General features: G+C 38.5%; 1 protein-coding gene across 1 annotated transcript in view; it reads left to right on the plus strand.

The window, feature by feature from the left end:
* pard6b (par-6 partitioning defective 6 homolog beta (C. elegans)) overlaps positions 1-25,585 on the plus strand; it is a 30,137-nt gene extending 4,552 nt beyond the window's left edge. Inside the window, exon 3 of the mRNA XM_042004807.1 lies at positions 21,965-25,585. Within this exon, the coding sequence (XP_041860741.1) occupies positions 21,965-22,887 (923 nt within the window). The 3' untranslated portion in view covers positions 22,888-25,585. The remainder of the gene's footprint in view (positions 1-21,964) is intronic.
* The last annotated feature ends 352 nt before the right edge of the window (positions 25,586-25,937 follow it).

Here is a 25,937-nt window from a genome sequence, read left to right on the forward strand (position 1 = left end):
AGATCAGTCATGTCCTCTCACAGACAGAGACACACACATACACGTAGGCTACCTTGTTTAGACGCTGGAATAACACATTAATGCAGCCACAACACCCACAGACTCCATTAACCTCAGCCCCTGCTCCCCCCCTTCACCCTACCATTAGGCACCAGTTGGTTGCAGCTTAAAAAGCTCTGCAGTGTGCAGACGAAGCAAATTGTCATTGTAGACGATTTATGACGTATCTCCAGATACCAGTTATCTGGTCTAACACCATAACTTTAACACATGTTAAACAAAACAGTTGCATGTTGTTATTTATTTATTTGTTTTGTTTTCCTGAAATATGTCAGTCGATTGTAGATGAAAGATGTAGATGTTTTTTTTTTATCAATTTTTACTGATTAGATGATGATCATATCCTTTTATTGAAATTGGCATTCAACCAAACCAGGTGACTGAGCAGCATACCTTTGTAGGAGGGAAGTGATGGTTGATGATGGTGGACTTCTAACAGGATGGCTGAACAAATGTTTTTAGGTCTTAGCGGCTGAGTTAGGCCTTGGATCAGTTCATGTTAAATGCATTTCAGCGTGTCAGACCAGAGTTTGTCCTTCAGTCACAAGCTGGATTTTAATGCCTCCGTTACTGTCCTTTGAGTTTGTAACTTAAAAATTGTGTAAATGTCTTAAACGATTGAATGAATGTTGCATAAGAGAAGGACCTTAGACAAAAGCCTGAGTGTGGGCCAAAGTTTGTTCCAACTTGGGCTTTGTGGAAAACTGAAATCTTATTACACAGATATCTGGGAAATATTTTGTGGCCAGTATTTCCCACAGACCAGGTAGCAATTTGTGGCACTCCCCTGACACCGGTGAGGGAATGGAGTGTGTGGTGTCATGGTGGTTGGTGAAGTTGGTCATTGGGGTGTATGTAAGTGTGTGCAGGGCAGCGTTCAAACACACACTTTTCTGAGCTTCCTTATTAAATATATCCTGTGTGCTTATCTATTGTTCTTCAGAATCACCTGCAGTTTTAAAGCTACAAGAAGCATTTAAAATGATTCAACGCAATCTTAAAACTTTAAAGTAAGTTCTTTAAGAGAAGAAAGAACTAAGACAACCAATCTTTTTCCACCTCGCCAACCATCTACACTGTGATATCTGTCATAAAACCACCATATGTGACGGCTGAAGTTGAATAGCCAACATTGCTGAAGAACCTCTGATAAAACTGATTATATTGGTTAAAAAGCCTAAAAACACACTTTTTTCATTGAAGTTTAAGTGTTTGTACAGCAGTGATAAAAATCCTACAGCAGTATCACCCAAACTAAACAACTGCTGATAAAAATATATAAATTATTGTTTTTCTTTTATACAAGTTTTTTTATTTATTTATTTATTTTTTTTTATTTAGATCATGTGTCAAACTCAAGGGCCGCGGGCCACATCCGACCTGTGAATTAATTATTTTTGGCCTGCATGATCACATCTAATCACTATTAAACCTGGCTCGCTGATAGAGTGCTAGCACCACAAGGCACTGCCGGTGCGTCAACCAAGGCCCGTGAGTGTTTACCTCTGACAATGATGCTAGAAAACAGGGTTTATCAATGACCCCTCCACCCAAAAAATGGCTAAATGAAAAGTGGAAACAGAGAATATGTTTGCGGATGTAAAGAACAAAGCTTGTCTTCTGTGTGGCTGTAGTGACAGACTATAACGTGAGAAGACATGTTGAAACAAAGCTCCACGACAGATCTGGACAGAAAACTAAGGGGCCAAAAGGTAGAAATGTTAACCCTTTAAGTGCCAGAGTTTTTTAAAGTTTTTAAGGGAAACTGTAAGTGAGAAAAATGTTGAATATGAACCTAATTTTATGATGGCAGTAAATTTACTAATTTAATTTTATATTGTGGCATCTCTGGTTGGAAGCTGTATTAGATTCAATTTATTAATATATATATATATATATATATATATATATATATATATATATATATATATAAATAAAATTTAGACCTTACAAAAAGGCCTTATTTATGTCCCCCTTTTCCTGGTCAGTTTCCCTGCCTTGGCCACCCATTAAAACATTTCCAGACCTGCTCCTGCATATCTGAAGTATAAATCATTTCTACCTCCTGTCAGCTACTTTTAGAGAAGAGTTCTTGCAAAAGCAATACTTTGGGGTAAACATGTGTCTGTGTGAACTATGAACTGCTAGTTTCCTTATCTTATCCTTTTCTGTAGAAGAATGAACGAAACACGAGAGACGGTACTAGCAAGAGAAAAACCAATCAGCTGATCCAGGACAGCCACTCACGGAGCAACAGGACAGGGAGGGGGAAAGGAGGAGGCAGAGCGCTGCACAGTTTATGCAAAACTCAGAAAAAAGTTTTTAAAACACATGAAAAAAGTGCGGGTGTTGAACCCTCTAACCAGGAGGTGGGTGTTAAAGTCATCCTCCCCAGGTGAGACACTTATAGGTTGTTTCATCGATGTTCTTTTTATACTCAAATGCATCCATAGCCAGCCAGCTGATCTTGTTTCATATCCATGTCCTGCCATCATAACAGAGAACTGATGGATGTATTAGGCTTTCCATACAGTGCATTCGTTAAAAATGTTATGGAAATTAAATTAGTTAGCACCTTGGACGTGTTAATTTTGACAGCCTTAATTTTTTATTTCATAATCGTGATCTGGGGGAATAATCTGTGGCGTGTGGAGTTGATTCTGTGGCGCTATGCCACACATTGGTCTATGTGTGGGAAACCCTGGGGGCTAGAAAAACAAGGCACAGTTCCACTTATAGGTACTGCTAACAGACAAGTTTAATGATTTGTGTGTTTCAGCACAGATTGGTTTATGTGTACTGACTTATTTTTGACGTTAGATTTTATTTGTCTGGAAGTCTAACTTTAGGTTGCATACAGCCTCGGTGCCTTCCGGGTTTTGTCCATTCATCACTGTGCAGGGTTAGCTTTAGCTGGCTGTGAGTGGATGTTGTTGCGTTGTTGTGGTCTGGTTCTTGAATAAAGCTCATATTGTTGATGTTTGTGTGTTGATGCTGCATCACTGACCTGCTGAAAAAGTCTTATTGTTTGTTGCTGAGAACAGTGTTTGCGCCTGTGTGGCTGGTCACCACTGAGGGTCTGTAAGGATGCTGGGAGCACTAATCCTGTGTAGATGACATAGTTTTTTTTGGTTGTTTGTGTATGTGTCAGAGAAACTACATCAAACAATATCAGTTCACTTCACTTCAGAGAGTTTTTTTTTTTTTTTAAGGCTAAGCTCTGTATAATTGGAGAACATCATGATCACGGTTATTTTCTCTTAAAATATTTTTATTAAATTATTCTCATATGAGGGGATTGTTATTTAAGTAACTGAAAGGGAGCAGATTTTGCCAGCTGGTGTGATGAATGTCATTTGCATCTTTTGTTTTGTTTTTGTTCTTCTAGTTCAGAATTAGAGGGAACTGGTTGTATGTTAACAGGAACATTTGCTTTTACAGTATATATTTCATAAATGGAAACTGATCATATAATGATATTCTGAAAGCAGGTGCAGTACTAAGAATAGTTCAAAATAAGCTAATAACTTAAGGTAATAATTGAAATTATACCTGAGATAATTTGATACTTGAAACTTGATCATTAAAATAATCTGTTAGACCTAAGCAAAGCTCCCAGGGGGAAATAGAGACACTCCTAGATTTATGTTTAATTAGCAGTAAAGTATTGTCAGAGGAGATGAAGACCTTTGAGAAGAGTTAGACACACTGTTTACTTTTATCAGTCAAAATTTACTTTGCATTTGTCCACACGCAACTGTCAGAGTTTCCAGTTTGTCATCCATGTGGTGGAAGCAGCTATTGAAGCTATCACTTTCACGGTGTGTTTCTTTGGTGGCATACTCAGTTTTATACCTGGATGGATCATAACTCTTAACCATTGAAGTTGAGGGCAAAGGTATAGAGTGGGAAAGGAATGCTTATGTTTGAGTATCCCAGCAGGACTATCTTGGTAATTAGTAATCCAAGCTGGATGTGTGAGTCATCTAGCTAAACAACAAAAGAACTATACATTGTGAAACTGGACACATTAGGACAATATGTACTATATTTGTTAAACAGAGTGATGACGGACAGTAATGTTCAAAAGTATTTAGTCACCCCTCATTTTGTATATATATTCCCAGGAAAACAGGCCATAGGTGATTTACTAAAAAATGTAATCGAGAATGGAAGTACAGGTTATAAATAAAAGATTTTAAGCAGTTGTATCAACCAATTACAATTTTACAATTATGAGTAACTTAAATGTCAATATTTGATATGACTAATTACCTCTGCTAATGCTGAGGTTATGTTTTTGACGGCATTGATTTCTCTGTCTGTTAGCAACATAACTCAAAAAGTTATGAACAAACTTTAAAGAAATGATCATGATCATCTCAGAGAGGGAATAAGCAATTTGATTTTGGGAGTGATCCAGATTACTGCCTGGATCCAGAATTTTTATTAATTTATTTATTTGCTTATCCTTCTCTTTATTGTGTGTTTAATTTCCCCATAATAAATTCCAATAAGACAACAGAGGCTAAATTAAAGATAAGCATACATATACACATACACATATACACGCACACACATCCACACACCATCCACAGCATAAACACACACAGCATGCAAACCTTCCAGTCTCACACCCCAGCACCTCCCCCTACAATCCACCGAACCCCACTCAGCCCCCATTCAAACCCCTACACCCTTCCTGCCCCCAGGCCATACCCTGGGTCCCAGGGCGGCAACCACACACCATGGCCGCACATCCGGGCAGGCCCAGACCCCCAGGCACCAGAGCCCAGAACACCCACCAGCCCGCCCCAGAATAGCTCAGCCACCCGGCCCAGGGCCGGCGCCCACCGACCCAGGCACCACCAGTGGCCTCACCCCCCTGCCACGAGGCGACCCCAACCGCTGGCCCCCACAGCCCCCGACAGGGTCGGATCCAGAGTCACCGCCACCACAGAGCAGCCTGGTCCCGCACCACGGGAAACCACGAAGAGCAAAAATTATATATATTATAAATAAAACATTGTATTTATACTTCATACAGAAATATGCTTGTAAATGATGAATTCAGTATTTATTCTTGCTTAAGGAAGGCTTCATAGTGTGTACTTATTATAAAGTGTTACTGACTGCTTCTAACAAGATGCCTAAAAGTACAATGGTAAAATGGATTATTTGCTAGTTAATTGTTATGTGTTGACGCAACACTCCTTCATCCTTAGAATTTTCATGCTTGAACGTTTTTTGGGCGCACTGTTAAGTATCTTAACAAACCAAAAGTGATCAGGCACAAGGAATGAATTGAAAATTTGTAAAAAGGAACAGGTGTTCAAAGAAAAACTTTGAAAAACCTTTTAGAAAGTCTGGAAAACTATTGCTCAAGACCACATAAAAAGACTATAAGAAAGTCTGGCTCTGTGTAAACAAGATATGAGGGGTAGCTCGGGGTTTTTGCACAGTACTTTAGGTGTACATTGATGGAGATGGTTGCAGAACCAGATGTTACAAACAAGACAAGAACAGAGACAATTCAGACTGAACGAGAGTACCACTGTGATATAGATGAAAGATTAAATCAATCGAGAGATGCTACCGGCAGGAGTAAATGATCCTTTTTGCCCCAAGAAGCTCGGTCTGTAAAGGAGATAGAAATCATGCTCTCCTGCTTTGAGCCAAACTTTTCCATCAAGCATTAATATTTTCCCAGGAAGCTGTAATGATGTATTCAGAGCACTTGTGGAAGAATATGTGGAGGAGGTGCATATCTTAGCCCTTTATAAGAAAGACTGAAGGATGACAGGTTGACAGGGTAAACAGTACTAAAGTAGGAGTAATGTAAGAGACATTGTTTCAGAAAGACATATTATTAGAGATGTGAGGAGATGAGAGGGAGTAGTGTAAGTGCGATAGGAGTGCAACAAGATGTAAAGGGACGGGGACGGGAGGGGGGGTGATGGTGGGAATACTATTAGTGAAGGAGGAATGCAGAAAGAGGCCCAAGATGGGGAGGGTGGGAGAGAGAGAACTAAAGAGTGGGAGAGAGATGAAGGCGAGGCAGAGGGTAGGGGGCTTTTTGGGTGGAATGTGGCCAGTGTCTGATCAGGTCTGCTGGCTAGATTAGACAGGACAGTGGGCCACACTGGACTCTGGAGTCCAGAGATGGACGGGGAGAGAGAGACTAGAGGAGACAGTTTGAAAGATGGCTAACAAGCCAAAACCGCACTCTTTCTACTCCTTGTTAAATTACTTTATTAGATTTTATGAAGGCTGCAAGTAAGGCTGGATGATGTGGTCTACAACTGATATCCTTATTTATTTATTTATCTATTTATCCATCCATCTATCCATCCATCCATCCTGAAACACAATATATATTGTGATGTTTTGGAATCTGTAAAACACTAAATAATGAATTTAACATAATCATGCAACATTAGGATTTAAGTAAACTCTGCTAAATTTAACTTCATTGTGATTTTTGTCTCTCAACAAGCTTTTTATTTTGAGCCAGGGACCTGCTCTCATAAACTAAAAAAACAGTGTTTCCTCGACCAATATTTTAGGGGGTTGCCCCAGCCCCCTGACATCAACCCCCGCCACCCCTAGAAGATTGTTTATTTTACCCTGTTAATATCATATATTTTTTCATTAAATTATTTCATATTATCTTATTTAGGTTTTTTTTTTTATAACAGGTTTATATATTTTTTCTTTTATTATAAAATCTAAACAGCTTAATCTTTTTTTAATTATCATGTTGACATGTTATTACGTCACATCGTGTCTCCTACATGCCACATGTGCAAACAGATGAGCTATACTCCCACCAGCAAACAGAGCGCATGTTGAAAATAGCTGCATCAACCACCTGTAAAACAGACAGAACTATCTGCCTAATGTATGCTCTTATTCAGTAATAAGAGCAGCTGGAGAAGTTTCCTGGTTCGGTGTACTAAGAATTTTATGTCCCATCTGGAAACACGCGAAGCTGAACAATCTGTCTCCTTCTCAATATCGTCATTTCTGAGGCCAATAACTACTTAAAATGGACGTCTCGCATTTATTTCTATTTGTTAACGCTCGTAAACCTAGCTAGATAGCTAGCTGCATACATATATCCATGCTTTTTCCTCTCTCTCCTGAAATAACACTCGTGTGCAGGAGAGTTTTTTGGATGGGCGTAGGGAGTGAGCTGTCTGTGGGAGTCCAGACTGCTGGAGAGGCTGTCAGAATTTCTCTGCGTGAAATTTATAAAGAGAGCTGAATGACCAGACAGAGAAAGAAGGATATGCATAAGAAATATGAAGAACTAAGAAGAGGCTAAGCTGTCGAGGAGGTATGGGTAATGGGGAAGCTGAAAGGCTGAAGGCATAAAGAAGGAAAATTTGACCTCTTGTGGATTTGACTACTCCACAAGGGGGAAACTGAAAAGCAAAAAAAAAAAAGCCCTACAAGGTGATGGAGCGAAAGGTTGCAAGTTTCACATTGTACAGGAACATGAAGGAATGCATGGTGTTTGTACCAGGTGAATGTGTGACAACACTGTTGAACTTTGTTCAGACATCACAAATGCCAGCTGATAAAAAACTGCTGCTGGAGAAATCCTTCTGTTCTTTGAAGAATGTAAGCATATCTTGTTTTTGCACCTTTTTTGTTCATATTTTTTTGTGTGTGCTAGAAAGTAGATATTTGTTAACAAAGGACTGAAAGATATCCAAACATGAAAACTAGTTGGTTTTTCCTTTTTATTTTTGTGTGCAAACTGACCTATTTCTTTCTTTCAGATTTTTAATTATAAATCATTCCTTCTGTCACCTGGGCTTGGGGCCACCCTGATATTGATATGAACGATATGAGGCATAATTACTGAGAAGTTTATCTATGAATTCCTTTCAGTGTACCATCGTCAACAAGCTCTAATATGTAGCTTCCAAACCAAAAGTATTCGTTTTGGTGCTTAATTAGCTCATCATTTTTTTTGCCTTCAGTAGAGTTTTAAACCTAAATGAAAATGATCTTAGTAGTCTGTTGTAAAACAACAGTTGAGTGCCAGTCCATAGATTGGAAGGATTATTGGTCATCGGCATATTTTTTGTTATGTTAAATTGAATGAAATGAGAACTTCTTCACGAACTGCATCAACCAAAAATGCATGCAATAATATATGTGTCCAGCCATGGAAAAAACAGAACAAGTCTCCTGAGGGTCATTCTAAGTTATTAACAGATTCTTAAAGTGTAGTTTCTAAGCTTTCCAATGATGTCTAAAACATGGATTTCTGGGAGTCTGGGAACCCTCCTTGAGGAAATTCCAGGTGGTCCACAGAAAGACAAAGGGTTATAATTAATGTTAATGTTATAACCTTAACTACTTTTTGAACTAATAAGGGAGAAATACGGATGTAATAATTTGCCTTTTGTTAAGCCACAAGCAAGACATTTATCCCTAAATTTTTACAAAATGTTGCGTACATATCTACAGTATATTGCCCCACATTCTTCCAGCTTCAAACTCTACAAGGGACTGTAACCACACTGTGTTCTGTCCATCAGTCTAAATGATATCAGTGATATCACACCATGATCCTTGTTTATGTGCTCTTCTGGGATATGACTTTTGGTGCTGGGCCTGTAATGTCTTTTGCCTCATCCGAACAGAATGACCTAATCTTTACATAGAGACATGTCTGCCTGTCCATGGTCAATCAGGTGGGGCCAGGACAGAAAGACCATCAACAGGGGGCAAAACTCTGAAACCTGACAGGCTCTGCATCACTGTGAATTCTAGCAAGCCCCACTTCAGGCCTGTTGGTATCAAAGCTGTAACAGAATATAAGCATATAACAGGTTATTAAAAACATTGCTCACTTTTTTCAGAAAATACAATCTTACCCAAATCATTGTTTTACACTGTGTGCTCAATTATTAGACAAGTAAATATTTTGGCAATATCAACATTTTCATTGATATTTTCCAACTCCAAGCTTAAAAACTTATTGGATTTAAGCATATTAGTTGATGTTTATTTGTCTAACAAGGGAGGGTGTGACCTAGGGAGATCAACAGCCTATATTAAGGTGTGCAAAATTATTATGCAGCTTCTTATCCTTAGGCAAAATTGGCTAAAAGACAGACTTAACTAACTCTGAAAGGTCAAAAATTGTATGCAACACTCTAGAAATTGTTCAAATAATGGGGCGTGATCACTGAACCATCAAACGTTTTGTTGCAAATAGTCAACAGTAAAACATCTTGAGAAAAAAGGACAAAAATTAAATGCAAAAGATTTGAGAAAAGTCAAACATCTACCAGGAACCCATTATCCTCCAGTGCTTCATTCCATAAGTATAAGGTGCTAAGTGTCCAGAGACATGGCCAAGGTAAGGAGGGCTGAAACCTGACCACCACTGATCAAGACACATATGTTGGCTGGCCTAAGAAATGTCTGAAGACAGATTTTTCAAAGGTTTAAGTACTGGTGAGATGAGAGTGACTCTTGTCGGACCAGATGGATGGACCTGTGACTTGATCAGTAATGGATATAGAGCTCCGCTTTGACTCAGATGCCAGCAAGGTGGAGGTGGGTTGCTGCTATGGGCTGGTATCATTAAAGCTGAGCTAGTTGGACCTTTTTCGGGTTGAAGATAGACTCAACATTAACTCCCAAACCTACTGCCAGTTTTTAGAAGAAACTTTCTTCAAGCAGTGGTACAGGAAAAAGTCTGCATATTTCAACAGGTCCAAGAGTTTTATGCAGGACAATGCTTCATCGCATGCATCAAAGTACTCCACGGCTAGCCAGTAAAGGCCTTGAATATGTCCCCATTCCTCACCTGACCTAAACCCTACTGAGAACTTGTGGGTGCTTCTTAATCAGGACATTTACTGTGAAGGAAAACAGTACACCAGTCTGTACAGTGTCTGGAAGGCTGTGGTTGCTGCTGCACCAAAGGTTGATCGTCAACAGATCAAGAAACTGACAAACTCCATGAATGAAAGGCTTATGACCATTATTGAAAAGAAGAGTGCGTATATTTGTCACTGATTGATTGATTGATTTTTGGTCAGAAATGTTAATTTATAAATTTTTTTTTTTTTTTTGTTATTCTGACATTAACAAATGAAAATAAACAAGTAAGATGGGGAAGTTTTTATTTTCCATTTAGTTGCATAATAATTCAGCACACTTAGTTGCCCAATAATTATGCACACACAGATTTTTTCCTAAGAAAGCCAAGACCTCATTCCAGCTGTGTTTCCATTACAGTATTTTGCAAAATAAAAGCGATATTTCTAAAATTTTGAGAAAGTGCAATTGCGATTTGCAGGTGTTTCCACTGAATGGTGTTTAGCGCATTAGCCGTTATTCTCGTAAAATCTCGTCCTGCGAGACTCCACTTTGAAGAGGAAGAGAATTTTAATTATTTGTAAAACTATTGCATTTCGCTGTTGTTTGCTATCAAGGATGGCAGGTATATATATCTTTTTTATTGTTTGTAAAAAGATTTACATCCTCCTGCAGCTACTCATACAGCGCCATCTGTATTTGAAACAAACTGGTCTTGTGACCCCTTACGTCCGGGGATGTCTATATGTAAAAAAAAAAACGTGTTTCCATTACACTTTTGTGTTATACTTTTATATCGACACATCTGAAAAACCACCTCATAAGGGCGTAAAAACTTTATATTTGAGAGGTTTTTCAAAATGTAGGTGTTTCCATTACCTTTTTTTTTATAGAGATATTTAGGTTTTGTGCAATTCAGGGGTAATGGAAAACACACTTTTACTTACGTAAATATAAAGGTTTGAGGTTTTTTAACATTTTTGGATTGATAGAGAGTACTGTAGTTGTTCAAATATAAAATTAATCCTCAAAATACAACTTGCCTAATAACTGTTCACAAAGTGTATATACACATACTCGTGGAGTTTGAATATTAATACCTGAAGTGCTGATAACTCTGGATCTGTGGGAGCTTTCAGAAGTAAAGACTCAGGTGCAACTACGAGTCGAAAGTTTTGATTATCGCCCTGCCATCTGCTGTTCCAACTAGCTGTCGGGTGTTGAGGCAACTCTCAGGAGAACTATTTTCCACTACCTAATAACAGCAAGGACCACAATGAAAGTAAGTTAGTTTTCGTACATATCCTTGACATATCCTTATAAAAATAGATTTTTATGTCTGCCAAAGTGTTGACCCTGGTCTTCAAAAACAGTTGTTTGATTAGTCCAAAACTCCAGTGGTGTGGCCAACAATCAGGAACTGGATACTACGAAGCTTGTGTCTAGCCCATAGACTGTAAAAGAGGGAGCCTCCATGATGTCCACCCGTAGGTTTCTGAAGAGCTGAATTGAAGCTCATTGGGCAGTTCCCATCGTCACCATGTGGGCAGCGTTACGTGTGTCGTCATTCCCAGGAAAATCCAAAAATGGGCAATGAGAGGGGGACTGTGAAGGTGGGGTGAGTGATTGACACCCATCAAACTCCAAGCTGCCAGTAGCTAATAGCTAACCGAGCTAACCTGGAGCAAATGGTAGCTAACCAGCTAATAGGTGGGCTAACGCTAAGGCGCACTGTTAACACGCTAAAAACCGCGTTAGTGCTACACTCTCCCTTCTTTCCGCGGATATTGGACACCTGTCAGTCAAAAGGACACCGCCCTAATTATGCCGAATTTCAAGATTAAATAACATCCAAACAAATGAGTTAGAAAAAAATTCACCCCCTTCACAGTTGTCATGAAGGTAAACTTGACCTATTAATCCTAAAATGGATTTTTGTACCAGGCTTTAAACATGTTTATTTCTGCTGTGAAGTTGGGCTTTTTAACATGGGAGTCAATGGGGATTTGTTTTGTTTTGGAGCCAGCCCCTAGTGGATGAGGAGTGAACCGCAATTTTTTGTACTTCTACATAGGCTTCACATTTTACTGCCAGAGGTTGCCACTTGCTCCAGCCTGCCAAGCGCCATACCAGAGCATAGAGTTGTTTTTACTTTGCCCACTGCAGTTGTCACAATGAAGAGCCAACGTTGTTGAAGAAATGATGCATGTAGTTGATGACTTCATCGCTCCCTTTACTTGATGAAATGCCTTCATCGATCAAGAAATTCATGTTTCTTCAACCCTTCACAGGAGACACCAAAAAGACCACATTTCCGTGGTACCAGGAAGTATATTGGCCCAGGCTGAAGAGGATTTGATGCATCTGAAAAAGACAGATGGAAGAAAGGATTAGACAAAAAAAAAAGTTCTGTGTCATTTTTATACCAGTCCAATAAATGAATAAATGGAAATAATCTGTGATGTGTGATAAATAGTGTCTGCTGTGCAAAATCAAAACTGTAATACATCTTGATCTTCTTGCTTGCTGATGGGGAGAGACAAAATGACAACTGAGAGGTCATGCAGGTTTTTCTGCAGACAGCAGTGTAGGCAGACCTCTCTGTTTTTGCACAAGGTCACGATGGTCCTGTTTTGTTTTTTTTGGGCTTTTTTTGACTGCTTCAGAAGGTTTGTGCTCCAAAGGAGTTGGTTGTTCTATTGGCACTGGCAGCAGAGATCTGCACGAGGCATGCAGTTTCTGATGTGCGGGAGAAGCTGGTTCCACAATGCTTTGAAGCTTGTTTACAAACTGCATGCTCCCCTGAAAAGACACATATAACCCATGCCCATGTGTTATTATATTTTAATTATCAATGGTTTTTAACAACTGGCCAGTAGAAGCATTTGACTACTTCTATAGAACAGTGATTCTCAACCTTTTTGAGCCATGCGTTAAAGAAAACAAAAAAACAACATAAGTTGGTTTTCATTTGATGTCTATTTTTTACGATGATATGGTCCTAACTCCCCACATGAGAAAGGCTGCTATAGAAAACCATTTTTACACATACCAAGCTCCTTAGCAGATTTTAAATGCAGTCTCCACACTGAGGCCTTGGACCCCTGCGTTGGTATCAACTTTACATCCCAATCCCTATGGCCTGAATGTCGGCCAGGCAACATGATGGCATTGTCTTCTGCAAAGTTCTGCTAACAGTTGTCTAACAGTCTGTCTGTGGTCGTGAGTCCTTTTTTCTTAAGCGTGGTCTTGTACCATTCTCATCAAAGTATCTGATGATTTGCCAATTCTGAAAATGGAAAGAGAGAAAATACTTATGATTATGGTTTATGATAACTGGAGGTTTAGTTTGTAAAAAAAATCACATGATAGTAGTTTGGATTCATTCATTCAATTACAATGTCACATCATTAACATTACAGTCAATACTATATCCTTACACATTGTTGTAATTTATGCTTTCAGGGTTTAGTGTTATTCAAAATGCAAGCAGTTACTCCTATTTTTCAGGACTTGTGCCAGGCCGACAGGTTGCCGGTTTTCCAATTGCAAGTCACATATGTGATTTAGGGGTGGACAAAACATTGTGGCTGCTTTACCATTAGACATCTGCATTTCAAAGCTTGAAAAATCAGACGTGGCCATTTAAGAATTTTTGATTAATGGTGGGCACCTAAATGCATCATGAAGTCTGACATACACAAATGTGTTTTTATCACAGTTTCACTGAGTTGGCACTTCAAAGTTGGACTGAGCAATATGTGGGAAAAAAATCAATTTGTGATTTTTCTGACCCACATTGCAATTTGGTTCCAATTCCAATTCCAGCTCCATCCAGATATATATTTTCTGTATGAGATGGAAGATTATCACATGACATCAAAATATAAACTGCTCTGTAATCGAACAAGGACACAAAGTTGATTATGAACGCCTTCACTTTCCTCCAGAACAGATTTCTACTTTGTCCTTGTTATTAAAACTTAAAAGCCTAATGTTGTTGTCTTATTTCTCCCTACATGATTTCTGGACTGCAGTAAGGCCGGATGATATAGAAAAAAGCATATTGCTGCAATAAAAATATTGAATCATATTAATATTTATCATTAATTATAGATTATTGATAATTAAAAAAAGTTAAATTTATTTGAAGTGCAGCCCTGACCACTTTATGCTACTGCTTAATGACCTACTTTTAATAAAGAAGACACAAACACTATATTCATATTCAACCCTTTATTCAACCACCTTTTTAACCATAACTGAAAGTTTTTGAAAAAAAAGAAAATGCAAGTCTGATGTAAGTCTGTCAATAAATACTGACAAACATAAAGAATAGACTAAAGTGACCCAAAAAATCTGATAAACCTTTAAATAACCTTTTGATGAAAATAAATAAAACAAATAAATAAATAGAATAATATAGCTTCTTTTGGTGGGAATAGTACACCACGAGTTTTGCATCCAATTTCCACCAGGTGTGTGTGTGCCGTGCTCTGACTGCGCCACGGTTTCAGCAGTTCAGAAAAGGCCACACAGGAAGTCAGACACATGAACATTGTAAAGCATCCGGTAAATTTAAAAATAAAAGCCCTAGTGCAGATTTGCGATCCCTGAACTATGTAAACATTATGCCAGTAATGGTCAGGGGGTCTCTGAGTTTGTTTGTTTTTGTTTTCATTATGGAAGGACGAGATATTTATCCTGGTAGAGGAGAATTACAAGATTCTCAAATTCTCCTGTGATTTTGTGATCCTGTGTTTCCAACTAGGATTGAGCATTCCACGTCTGACACGCTGCCGGTGTGAGTTGACATTCAGCTGGACGGCCCCAGTGGAAATTGGTCTTTAGGTAGCTCAGAAACTAGTAGGACTAGGCTACCATGTAAACAAACACCACTTGGCAAGAACAAAACAAACTGTAGGCAAAAATCAACTCACCCTTCAGCCTAGCATCACTATTGTGCTCTACGATACATGTTTATTTTATGATACATGTTTTTTTCAAACATATATCAAATGGATTTATAAAACCGTGGATGTTGCAGGTTTGAAACCTGGATCAGGTGCTTTTTTAACATGTAAATTAATTGTGCTCTTTGTGATTTGTCACTCGCAATGTCTTAAGTTTAGATTTAAAAACGATTAATCCTTCAGCCCTACTTTTTTTTTTTCTTCTTTTTTTTTTGGCTTAACATGTCAATTGACATGTGACTCTTGAAAGTTAATTTGTATCCACAATTCACAGTTTTTCATGTTTTAGGTTTGGTGATGCAATGTCAACCATGTCAACATTGTCAGATATGTTTTTATTTATTTTTACCTCTCAAGTAACAGTGAATACACTGCTTTCACTAATATACTTTTTAAATGGTTTGAACACTTGTTTGCTGCACCACCTGCATTAGTCTGCTGATTACTGCAGTGCTAACTCTGTAAGTTATACAGAAAAATGTTAACATTGCTGACTGTTAATGGCACATTTTATTAGATGCAGTGGTTCTCTTACAGATTTAAGTATAACTTTAATTTTAAAATCAAGCTCTAATTCATTTTCATTTATCTTCACGGCCAAAGTAAATTTGATATTTGTAATATTCCTGAGAACAGTTTCTAATGTGACTCAGAAAGTTATGCGGGACATGTTTTATCTTTGTAGTACTGCACGACTCTAAAATGGGAAATGAAATGTTGTTTTATAACTACATACAGCTACATTGAAACTGTTTTTTTTTTTTTCTTGTTAGAGTCCTTTTAAATTAGTCATTTCTTGAAAAATCACTCCTGTCCAGAGAGAGTAATAGAGGACCGCTGTTGAGTGTAATAGTGGATTTATGTCTGAGGTTATATGAGGAGGCCTAGAAGCAGGATAATGAGTCTGAATGATAAGGAGCCTTTTAAATAATAGATTTGGCTAATTCCTCACATTTTTAGCTCAGTTACATATCTTAGTTTTCTTTGTTTAAGCTTGCATCACATTTCTGGAAGCCTCTACAACTGCTTCATAAAAACCTTGCTCATATCAGGACACACCTGATATGAGCACACTCTGCTTTATTGTGTATCATTACTGGTCCTATTCTGTTCCCTCCCCGCAGCTATCTCTCTTTGACCTCCCTTCCTCCATTTCTTGCTCTTTCTCTTATCAGCAGCATTAAGACTCTTTTATCTGGGCTGTGCCAGGGAGGCATGCTCACCACACCAGGAATAGTAACCTTCCGGGAATGTACTCCTTTGAAAGTATTTCTTTTATCACCTATGCCCCTGTTTTTCTTTTGTTCCCTCTCCATTTTTGCATATTTGCTGTATTTCTGCCTGTCCTTTTTCTTGTATTTAGTTTTTTACCACCTATGTTTATAACCTACAAACCTTCACTATACTCCTCCTCCTCTTGTATTGCTCCGTGTTCAGAGCACTATGGCACTGGCTGTGTAGGGAACATCCCCGCTTGTCATCAACAAACCTGACTTTCCAGACCATCGTAACCTCTAACATGTCAACTCTTTTGTTGGATTTTTTTCTCACACTATTAGCCTTTTCCTTATCATATGCAGTTGTAAGGCTGTCTTTTTTATAATCAGTATGAATTAATATATTTTTAGTAGTAGTTAGTTGTATTTAGTGTGAAGCCTTTTTTGTAGTCTTTGCTATAGTCCCATTTATAGAAGTGATAATGACATTGCTTAGGACCGCTGTGTAGCTACTTCCTGGTCATGTTTCACCTGGACACAGTGTCAGGTTTCTGTGACGCACCTGAGACAACAGGTATCAGGAAATTATGAATTGTTGGTTTTGATTGTTACACAGCAGGAAAGCATAGATGGGAAATTAAGAATTTCACATGTATGAAATTAGATGGGATATTGTTTCTGTATATGGAAGCAAAGGAAGTTTCTATATACACATGACATCCACTTCACTGCTTATACACTAGCAGTGAAGAGGCTACTGAAAAAGTGGCTGTAATGAGTATTGAACCAAATGCGTGCATTAATGCATCTCTGGAGAGTGAAGTATATTAATGTTTTTCTCTTCAGGTATGGTTTATCAGTTTCCTCTGTATAGTTTTGTCAGGATGGAGATGGATGTGTGCAATTATAACTACCTTAAATTTTAGTAGTAACCGCAATCATTATTACAATCATATCGGTGCTCTATATCGGCAAGTACTCAAATGTAAGTACTTGTACTTGTAGTTTGTAGTTTGTAAAAATGTGGTATTGTTGCATTTGAAATGTTCAACAAATTCGTTCCCTGCTTACATCAATATTTTGTTCGGATTCTAAAAAAACCTAAGCATAAATTAAATGCTTATGCTGTTGCCTCACTGATTGTTTCACAATTAAATCTTCAGCTGCGGGATGCATTCTCTGATACCCATGCTCACTGGCATAAAAACCTAGTACAGATCTTAAAGTAGGAAAAAATTAGATCCACTGTGAAAAGATCTACTGACGTTTACTTACTTGTTTTTACAGCATGTCCTCTTTTTCTGTATGTCAAGAATTGTAATCCTGTAATACTATGGGGCTGATTGAATGAGCAGCAAACTTTATGTTCATGTAATGTACTTGCCAATAAAAGTCGGGATGTAAAGTGTGTTTCATTGTGTGACTGTGACAAAGTGAAATTATTGGTTTTATTCTTTATTTAATTTGAAATAGTTTTCTCATTACTGGAGATGCCTGGTTTCCTTTTGTCAGCTTGGGTTGCCTACTCAACGTTGCCGTGTTCATTACTGGTCAGTTGCTGAATGCTGGGGTCTTGTCCTCCTTTAATTTTCTGGTTTGCATGAAAATTTTGCAAAAAAGAGAAGTTTCATTTAGACAAATGAAGAAGTGTGTGTTTAGTGTGATCATATTAGTAACTGCCAATGGGCATCAGTAACGAATTAGACTGAGAGCTTAGCTTGTGCCCTATAATGAGCTCTAATGCAACTATGGTTTTGCAGGGTCTTGGGTTTCTCAGTGCAGATGCTCATTAGGGCTCAGGCATCATCGCATACTGGGGATAAACCTTGTGTGTGTGTGTTGCATGTGAGTGTTTATTATAAATTAATGTCTGCGTGCATGTACTTCCATACTCACTCATGTGTTGTTGACACTTACTTGCAGGAAGCTGTATACTTACAGCAGAGCAGTATCACTTTTCTACTGTGTGTATGTGAGTGTCTGAGTGGCCCTGAGGGGCATTCACATTGTCTGTCCTGAGCTATAACTCTGTTGTCAGATTCACCGTTTCATACACTGGATATGGGGGGATGGTTTAGATGAAAAGACTTCTAGTAAGAGTGAAATGAGATGTGGAGCATCGCCTTCTCCTATGCATGGCTGCACCATAAGAACAGCCCTTGTGTCAGTGATAGAGAAAGTTGTGTGTGTGTGCAACAAACGACCTTTAAAACATCAAACTGTAGGTTCTTTTTGTGCCTTTGTGACTGCAGAACATACAAAAGAAACACATTGGAACAAGATTATGATGAAACTTATCTTCCGCATGTTTTCGTTCATCAGTTCAGGCCTGACACTGATGTAGTAAGTGTGTATACACTGAACTCCTGCCTCATGGGAACTGAAACGAGAGACTGCTGCTCTTTCTCGGGACAATCGATCCTTTGTTTTGGTTTTGGGATGGAGCGCGGAGCGGTTGGGCGCGTACCTGTCAGAACCTGAGAGCTGGAATTTTTATCAGCCACCTGAGCGGATACTTTCCCACATTACTCACATACACATTTCAAGGGGATAGTATTTAATATGAGACTGTTAGGGCTTTATTTATAGAGTGCTAAAAAAAAAAAAACAGTTCTAAAAACAGATTTAACAAGATGTTAAAAAAAAATGTGACGAAACTAAAAACAAGGTGACAGCTTTTTTTAAGTATTTTTCAAAGAGTGAAGGTAAAAATAACATCAGACACATCAGAAACAGACATGAAAAGAGAAAAAGAAAGTCACAGAAATGTTAATGTTTAGCTGATTGTATTATGCTGGTTAACGATTAGATACCCATGGTTCAGTTTTTCTCTTGGTTAGTCATATTAGTCTGTTGTACCTTGGCTGGGCATTTTGTGGCTAATGCAGCTTTTTAGTTTCCATGCTAAAGTTAACACAAATATCTAATATTTAAGAAAATTGACTAATAAGCTTAATTTCTGACAGCACTCTTGTACTGTATGCGTTTTAAATGCTATAAAGGCAGGAAATACTTTAATTCTAGCATGGAAATATAAAACATAAAGGAAATGATGGGCCTGGCTCTGTCAGGTCAGGCTGATCTTCATTACATCATGTTATAACTCAAATTAGTAACATGTCATATCTCCAAAGTGTAAAAAACAACAAGTTCTTGGAATTGAGAGAAAGATACTACGAAGTCTCTGTCTGGCCATGAAGTATTTTAGGACATACAACTTTAAAGCCACAACTTTAAATATTTTACTCACCAGATTTGTTTGAATTAAACAAAGTGAGATATGGAGAACTTGTGTTTCTTAGGTAATTGTTTAAATAAACTGATCAATTGATCAACCAATAAACCAAGTTTTTAGTTTCTGAAGATTTATTTTTTTAAGAAAATCTATTTGTTTTCGTTTAGTTTTGTTTGTTTTTTCCCCTTTTTTAAATGCACTGGGCTTCCATTGTTAGCAGTGGACTCAGCCCTATGAAGCCATTTATACAGTGGCAAAATTATACATTTCTTTGGATGTTATTTAATCTTGAAATTCAGTATAATTGGGGTCGCGTCATTTAAATTGACATGTATCCAATATCCACGGCAAGAAGGGAGAGTGCAGCACAACCACGGTTTTTAGCCGGCCAACAGCGCGCCTTAGCTTTATCCCGCCTACCTCTGTTAGCTGGTAAGCTACCCTTTGCTCCGGGTTAGCTCTTAGCTTCAGGCAGCTCGGAGTTTGATGGGTGTCAATCATCCATCCCCACCTTCACAGTCCCACTCTCAGCTCCACCTCTCTGCCCATTTTGGATTTTCCGGGAATGACAACACGCGTGACGCTGCCAAGATGGCGACAGTGCGAACCAGTGAGTTTCAATTCAGCTCTTCAGAAACCTACAGGTGAAGTCACGGAGGCTCCATTCATCTTTTATAGACAGTATATGAGCGCTACATGCGTCATTGTCCCACCTAGAGCAGCGAGGGAACTAAACATGATGATCTTTGTAGATTTCAGCTCGCGTTCAACACCATCCTCCATCACAAACTGGTGGGTAAACTGGAGGATGTGGGACTTCCACAATCCACCTGCATGTAGATCAACAGCTTTCTGTCAGACCGCAGTCAGAGGGTTAGAGTGGGAGAATACTATATGCTGATAGCCACAGATGTCTGTGGCTGTCAGCACCAGCTCCCCTCAGGGCTGCGTGCTGAGCTCTCTGCTCTATACCCCATACACATCTGACTGTACCTCTGCACACCACAGTAACCCCTCCTTTATACCCTTTATACACCTCATGTGCCTTAATAAACTACCTCATGTGTCTTTATTTAGAATGAGAAGACGTTGCAATAACTATTTTATATATTATACTCTGTTATATTATACTAGCTTAACTATTTTACTCTATTTCATCTTATTTACTATACGTTGTATTTTGTCTTATTTATTATGATTGTTGCAATTATTCTATTCATTATATTTTATTCTTTTTTGCACTTACTGGAGTGCTTTGTAATTTTATTGCACTTGTTTCAATGACAAATAAAGTTCTTTTCTATTCTGTTCTGTTCTATGTCGCTATTTTGCTTAGCTCTACCCCCACTATTTCCAGCGGCATTTCTCCGTCTACTGTGTCAAGCGATGGATAGCTAAGCTCTGTGAAAACGGACCAAACTACATGCGTAACCGACGCAGGAGATGGACAAAACTGTCCGTCTGCGTATTCGTCTTGTGCGTTGAGCATAAATGAGCATTAAGAAGTACACGCAGGTCCCTGTATACTTGTTTTCTGTATAAAGGCTATTTCTGTCATTATTTTGAGACGTTTATGCTGCCATCTTGGGTGTTCACAGGAAGTCATTAAAATGCAATTTTTAAAATGTATTTATTTTTAATTAATTTTAAAATAGCGTTATGAAGCACCGCCAAGTAGAAAGAACACAAACTGTTAGATGATTGCCATTCTCCTTTGTTTCTGGGTTGTGTTTTGGTTCTAATTTAAGGAAAGTGCTGTGCTTCTATGACATCATGATATTAAGTAGCTGAGGCATCTATTGCTATCCGGCTGATACTCCGCCTCTCAGGTACAGGTTATGGTTGGCTGTGGAAACACAATAAGATTGCAGTTTACAGACCATATCCGCACCCTAACCATTCAGACTCGACCTGCACCCGTTTGTGGAAACGAGGCTTTAGATTAAGTTTATCTGTACTGCATTTTTATTATCATAACCTCCTTGAACCCTTAGATTCATTTGTTCATTTATACTTAGCAGAATAATTTATTTCCAGGACATACTGGTAATATGTTTCCAAATATACACTGAGTTAAGCAGAACTACTTTGACCTGTCTTGGAGAGCTATATTTTGAAAAGATTTTTAATCTGAGGTGAGGTTTTCCTGGTTTTCTAAATCATTTCAGATCAAGAATATAATTTTTTTATAATGCAGCATATCTGCTCCCCGTATGCACCTTGAAGGATGTACAGGCTCTTTGTGGATAGCAGAGTCCAGATATAGAACTGAGAGCTGTTCTGACTGACTTCTTGGCTGAAGCAGCATTTTGCATCAGTTATGACCTGAGGGGAACTATGAGGATCAATGTCTTGTGCGTATGTTCATCTTAAACACCCTGCAGCAAAGCCCCGGGCTGGAAGTTACAGCATTATTCAAGCTACATGATGCAACAGCATGCCACCCAGAATAACATGTTAACATGTAACTAGCTCAACATGATACTTCTGGAAAATTAACCAGCTTTTTTTTCTCCTTTTTTTCTTTTTGTCTTCCTAATTTCTGCAACACTTCCCCCTTTTTGTCTCTTTTTCCAATCTTCCTCTTCTCTATTTCTTTTTCTGTACTTTCTCCCTTTTGTATTCTGCAGAGGAAGCTGATTATACAACATTTGGTACAGATTCGCTGACCAGAAAGAAGAACACAGGGCTTTCAGCAGTTCTTCTGAGACCTGACACTAACAAGAAAAAGCCGCTGGTGATCATCAGTCTTCCTAGAGACTTCCGCCCAGTGTCTTCCATCATCGATGTGGACATCCTTCCAGAGACACACAGACGTGTTCGCCTTTACAAGCATGGTCAGGAGAAGCCATTGGGTTTTTACATCCGTGATGGCTCCAGCGTACGGGTCACCACACAGGGTCTCGAGAAAGTCCCGGGCATATTTATCTCTCGCTTAGTGCCTGGTGGGCTGGCTCAGAGCACCGGCCTGCTGGCAGTTAACGATGAGGTGCTGGAGGTGAATGGTATTGAGGTGGCTGGCAAGTCTCTGGACCAAGTGACCGACATGATGATTGCCAACAGTCACAACCTTATCATCACTGTGAAGCCTGCCAATCAGCGGAACAATGTTGTTCGCAGTGTAGGAGGGGGAGGAGGCGGCGGCGCTGCATCTGGTAGTTCAGGACGCTCATCAGACAGTGGCGCTAGCTGCTATGGGTACTCCTCACACGGCGCCGCATCCTCCATGCCATCGCACATCATCCAGAACTTCCCTGTTGGGGAGCTTGATAGTGACGAAGATGATGAGGACCTGGTGATCGAGACAGGAGGCGAGGCTGAGCCCATCAGGAGTGCCCCCTCCAATTACAGCACACCCTTACTGCCTCGCTATGAACCACATCTCAACCTCCGCTCCACCTCTGCCTTCTCCATCAGCGCCAATGGGACCCTGCCTGCCAGCGGTAGCAGCGAATTGCTAAGCGACACCAATGCCAATTCATCCACGCCATCCCCAGACAGAGCAAAGGAGAGGCGGAGTCTGGAAGAGGATGGTACTGTCATTACACTGTAAATTGGGAATCACTGGAAAATAAAAAAGACAAATATTCAAGTACTTCAGCATCCTCTGGGGGTGTTTGGGAAGTCATGGACCAACAAATCTAACGCATTCAGTCCCATCAAACTGCAGTTGTACCTGAGAAGCACAAAGAATCTCAGCATTACAGTGACACCTAAATGTTTCTACATCTCAACACTTGCAGGTCAAACTAAACCCCATGCTTTACTTTTCTACATGCCAATGATCATGCATGCGTGCCATAGCGATAACCCACCCCACCCCAACTTTTTTAGGCAGAGAAAGAACACATGAAGTTTAATTTGATGTCCAGCTGCCCTCCAAATATAATGCTAAACCACTAGAAGCACTCATTTCTAGCCCCTCAGCTGGTAATGTGCACTTCCATGAGAGAGCAGAGATGAGACATCCCAGCCTCCCTCCTGGGTCTCATAAGTTTGTGTTAACAGCTTTAACCCATCCCATAAAAAACACACTTTTTGCTCAAGCATTAGTAATGATCCCTGGCTCTTTATTGCCTCTAAGCCACACAGCCCATTGGCCTTCTCCTTCTTAAGAGTCACAGGATGCGAGGCAGTGTGATGACCTTTGACTGTAGTGATATTGTAGTTTTTACCTGAGGGAAAGGCTCCTTTTAAAAAGAAAAAAACCAACAAATCTGGGTTGTGTATTTGAATAATTTTAACCACTGCTTTATCCACGTTCCTCTCTTTGCCTCACTGTCGTAACAGCTGATAAAAGAAATGATGATTTTGATGAAGCTTTGAGACAGCATGTCCTGTAAGAATCTATTTTACCATCAAGCCTATATTTTTATAACATTGTTTTTTCTTTATTCTTTCATTATTAGCCTGAATATTACTAGCTGACAGGTTGTTTTTCATACCTTGCCATAGGACATTATTAAATTATTCTCTTTGTATTTCTTTCATATTGCACTTCCTTTTTCTTTCATGACAAGGGCTATTTCCCCCTGCTGCATGTGTATAAATGAAAAAAATGTGATCTTCATTGTTTTTTTTTCTCCCTCTCAGTTCTTACTGGACCATGATTGAATATATGTAATTTGTTTTCTGTACACGACTTTCCCTTTTGTTTTGTTGACTGAGATCTTTATATATGAAGTGTTGTCTCAATCATCTGCAATATATACTTCTGGTATTTTAATTCTTACTGAATTCCGTAATCTGTTCAGATTAACTATATATAATACTACAGCTGGTGCAAAAAAGGCCACAATTAACTGTGTTGTAATGCTATTGGGAAATACAGAAGTGAGATACGATGACTGACTCACATGCAGGGAATAAACTGACAGACTTTCTGTATTTGTTAAAGGTGAGGCAGGTCTGCCTTTGTGTGCAGCTTGCCTCATCCTACCTGTATTTATTGTTTCTACTGAAGTTGAGCATCCCAAAAACTAAAACCTGATTGGTGGTCCAAGTTATATTTCCTCAGAATTCACCACCACCTCCTGTCTGAAACATTGCAGTTCTGGATACACTTTGCTTAGTAATTTTTCCTGATGTAATTTCAATGGTAGGCTGAGGAAGTACCCTCAGATTAATCATGATCAGTAACGTTTATTTGGAGCATTCTGTATATCCGTTACTGCTGCATGCTGCTGCTAACTGCTGCTCTGAAGTGAGAGCAGATGGTCTATTATTTCTCCTATTGATTTTTAGCATTAGGTCTCCTGTTAAGTGCTAAGCCTCACTTTAGTATGGGTCTTTACTTGTGTATTAAAAAAAAGGTATACATATAGTCACTTTCAAGTGATGTTATCAGCTTCATCCGAGTCTACGTTGACTTTTTCATGGAGATCACTATCATGCTAATGTTAATTATTTGTAGCTGTGTTTTTTTTTTTTTTTTTTTTTGTTTGATGAGCCTTTTAGACCCTGAAAATCTACGACTGGAAGCCAGTACTCTATTGTACTTTAAGCTGCGTGTATTAGGTACTATTTTTTGGCCTTTATGGTACAGCAAATGCTGGTGAGGTTCTGTCTTATTTTTATTCCAAACTTTAATCAGTGATACTCTGAATGGAAATCTGTCAGTAATCATTGTTAATTTATTTTCTATATATCTAACTTTACCACAGGACACTGGGATTGTAACCACATCAACGTTTTTATTTATTCTCTAATCTTGTGTGGGTATATTTTTTTCTTTGTACACCTTTTATGACTATTTTTTATAACAGATACTTTTGTGTATTCATGATTGTCATTTTGTTAAAATAAAGAGAACTCAAGTTATGGTAGATTTATTACCCATAGAGATCATTTCAGTAGGTGATTTTACTGTTCTGGCTATAGTATCAGAAAAATATGTTATGATATATCATTACTTTTCTTTTCATACTGTGAATTATTATTTGGGGGGAGAAACAGTTCTATTTACACAACCTTAAGAACAGGTAAATGTCTTGCTTTGAGTAAAATGTTTTAATTTTGTTTGGTTTTTTAGTGATCAAGCAGTGATTTTTTGCTTTCCAGATAAAATCCTATGGTATAGATTTGTAATGAGGAACGTCAGTATTTTCTAATCAGTGCGTTATATAATGTATGTTTTTTATCTCATTAAATGAAAATGTTTTAAGATTCAACTGCAGATGTATGAATAAATAGACATGCCTGTTAATGCTGATTGGCAGAGCTGGATTAAATAAACTAATATGTAGCAATAATCACTGTTTGGTCTCTGCTAACATTTGGAAACAGTTGGTAATGAAGAAATCGTTCTGCTTTATTACATTTTGATCAGATAAAAAATCATGGTATGTAATACAACCCTTGACTAAATATACTGACTCACCACTCTTGGATAATTTTCATTTAGCTGTATTATTTTAGCTGAAAATCAGAATACATTATGTTTTAACAGTAAAGCTTTAGACTTAGGAAACAATAAATTAAAGCGTGAACCAAAAAAAAAAACCCAACAAAAAAGCGATCCAGCCTGGTTTGTATAATAGCTTAAGTTCTATTCAAGCATGTACAGATGAAAAACTATATTATTATATCAGGTTCCAACTTTCT

This window comes from Melanotaenia boesemani, chromosome 13, assembly GCF_017639745.1.
Source record: "Melanotaenia boesemani isolate fMelBoe1 chromosome 13, fMelBoe1.pri, whole genome shotgun sequence".
NCBI classification, from domain to species: domain Eukaryota; kingdom Metazoa; phylum Chordata; class Actinopteri; order Atheriniformes; family Melanotaeniidae; genus Melanotaenia; species Melanotaenia boesemani.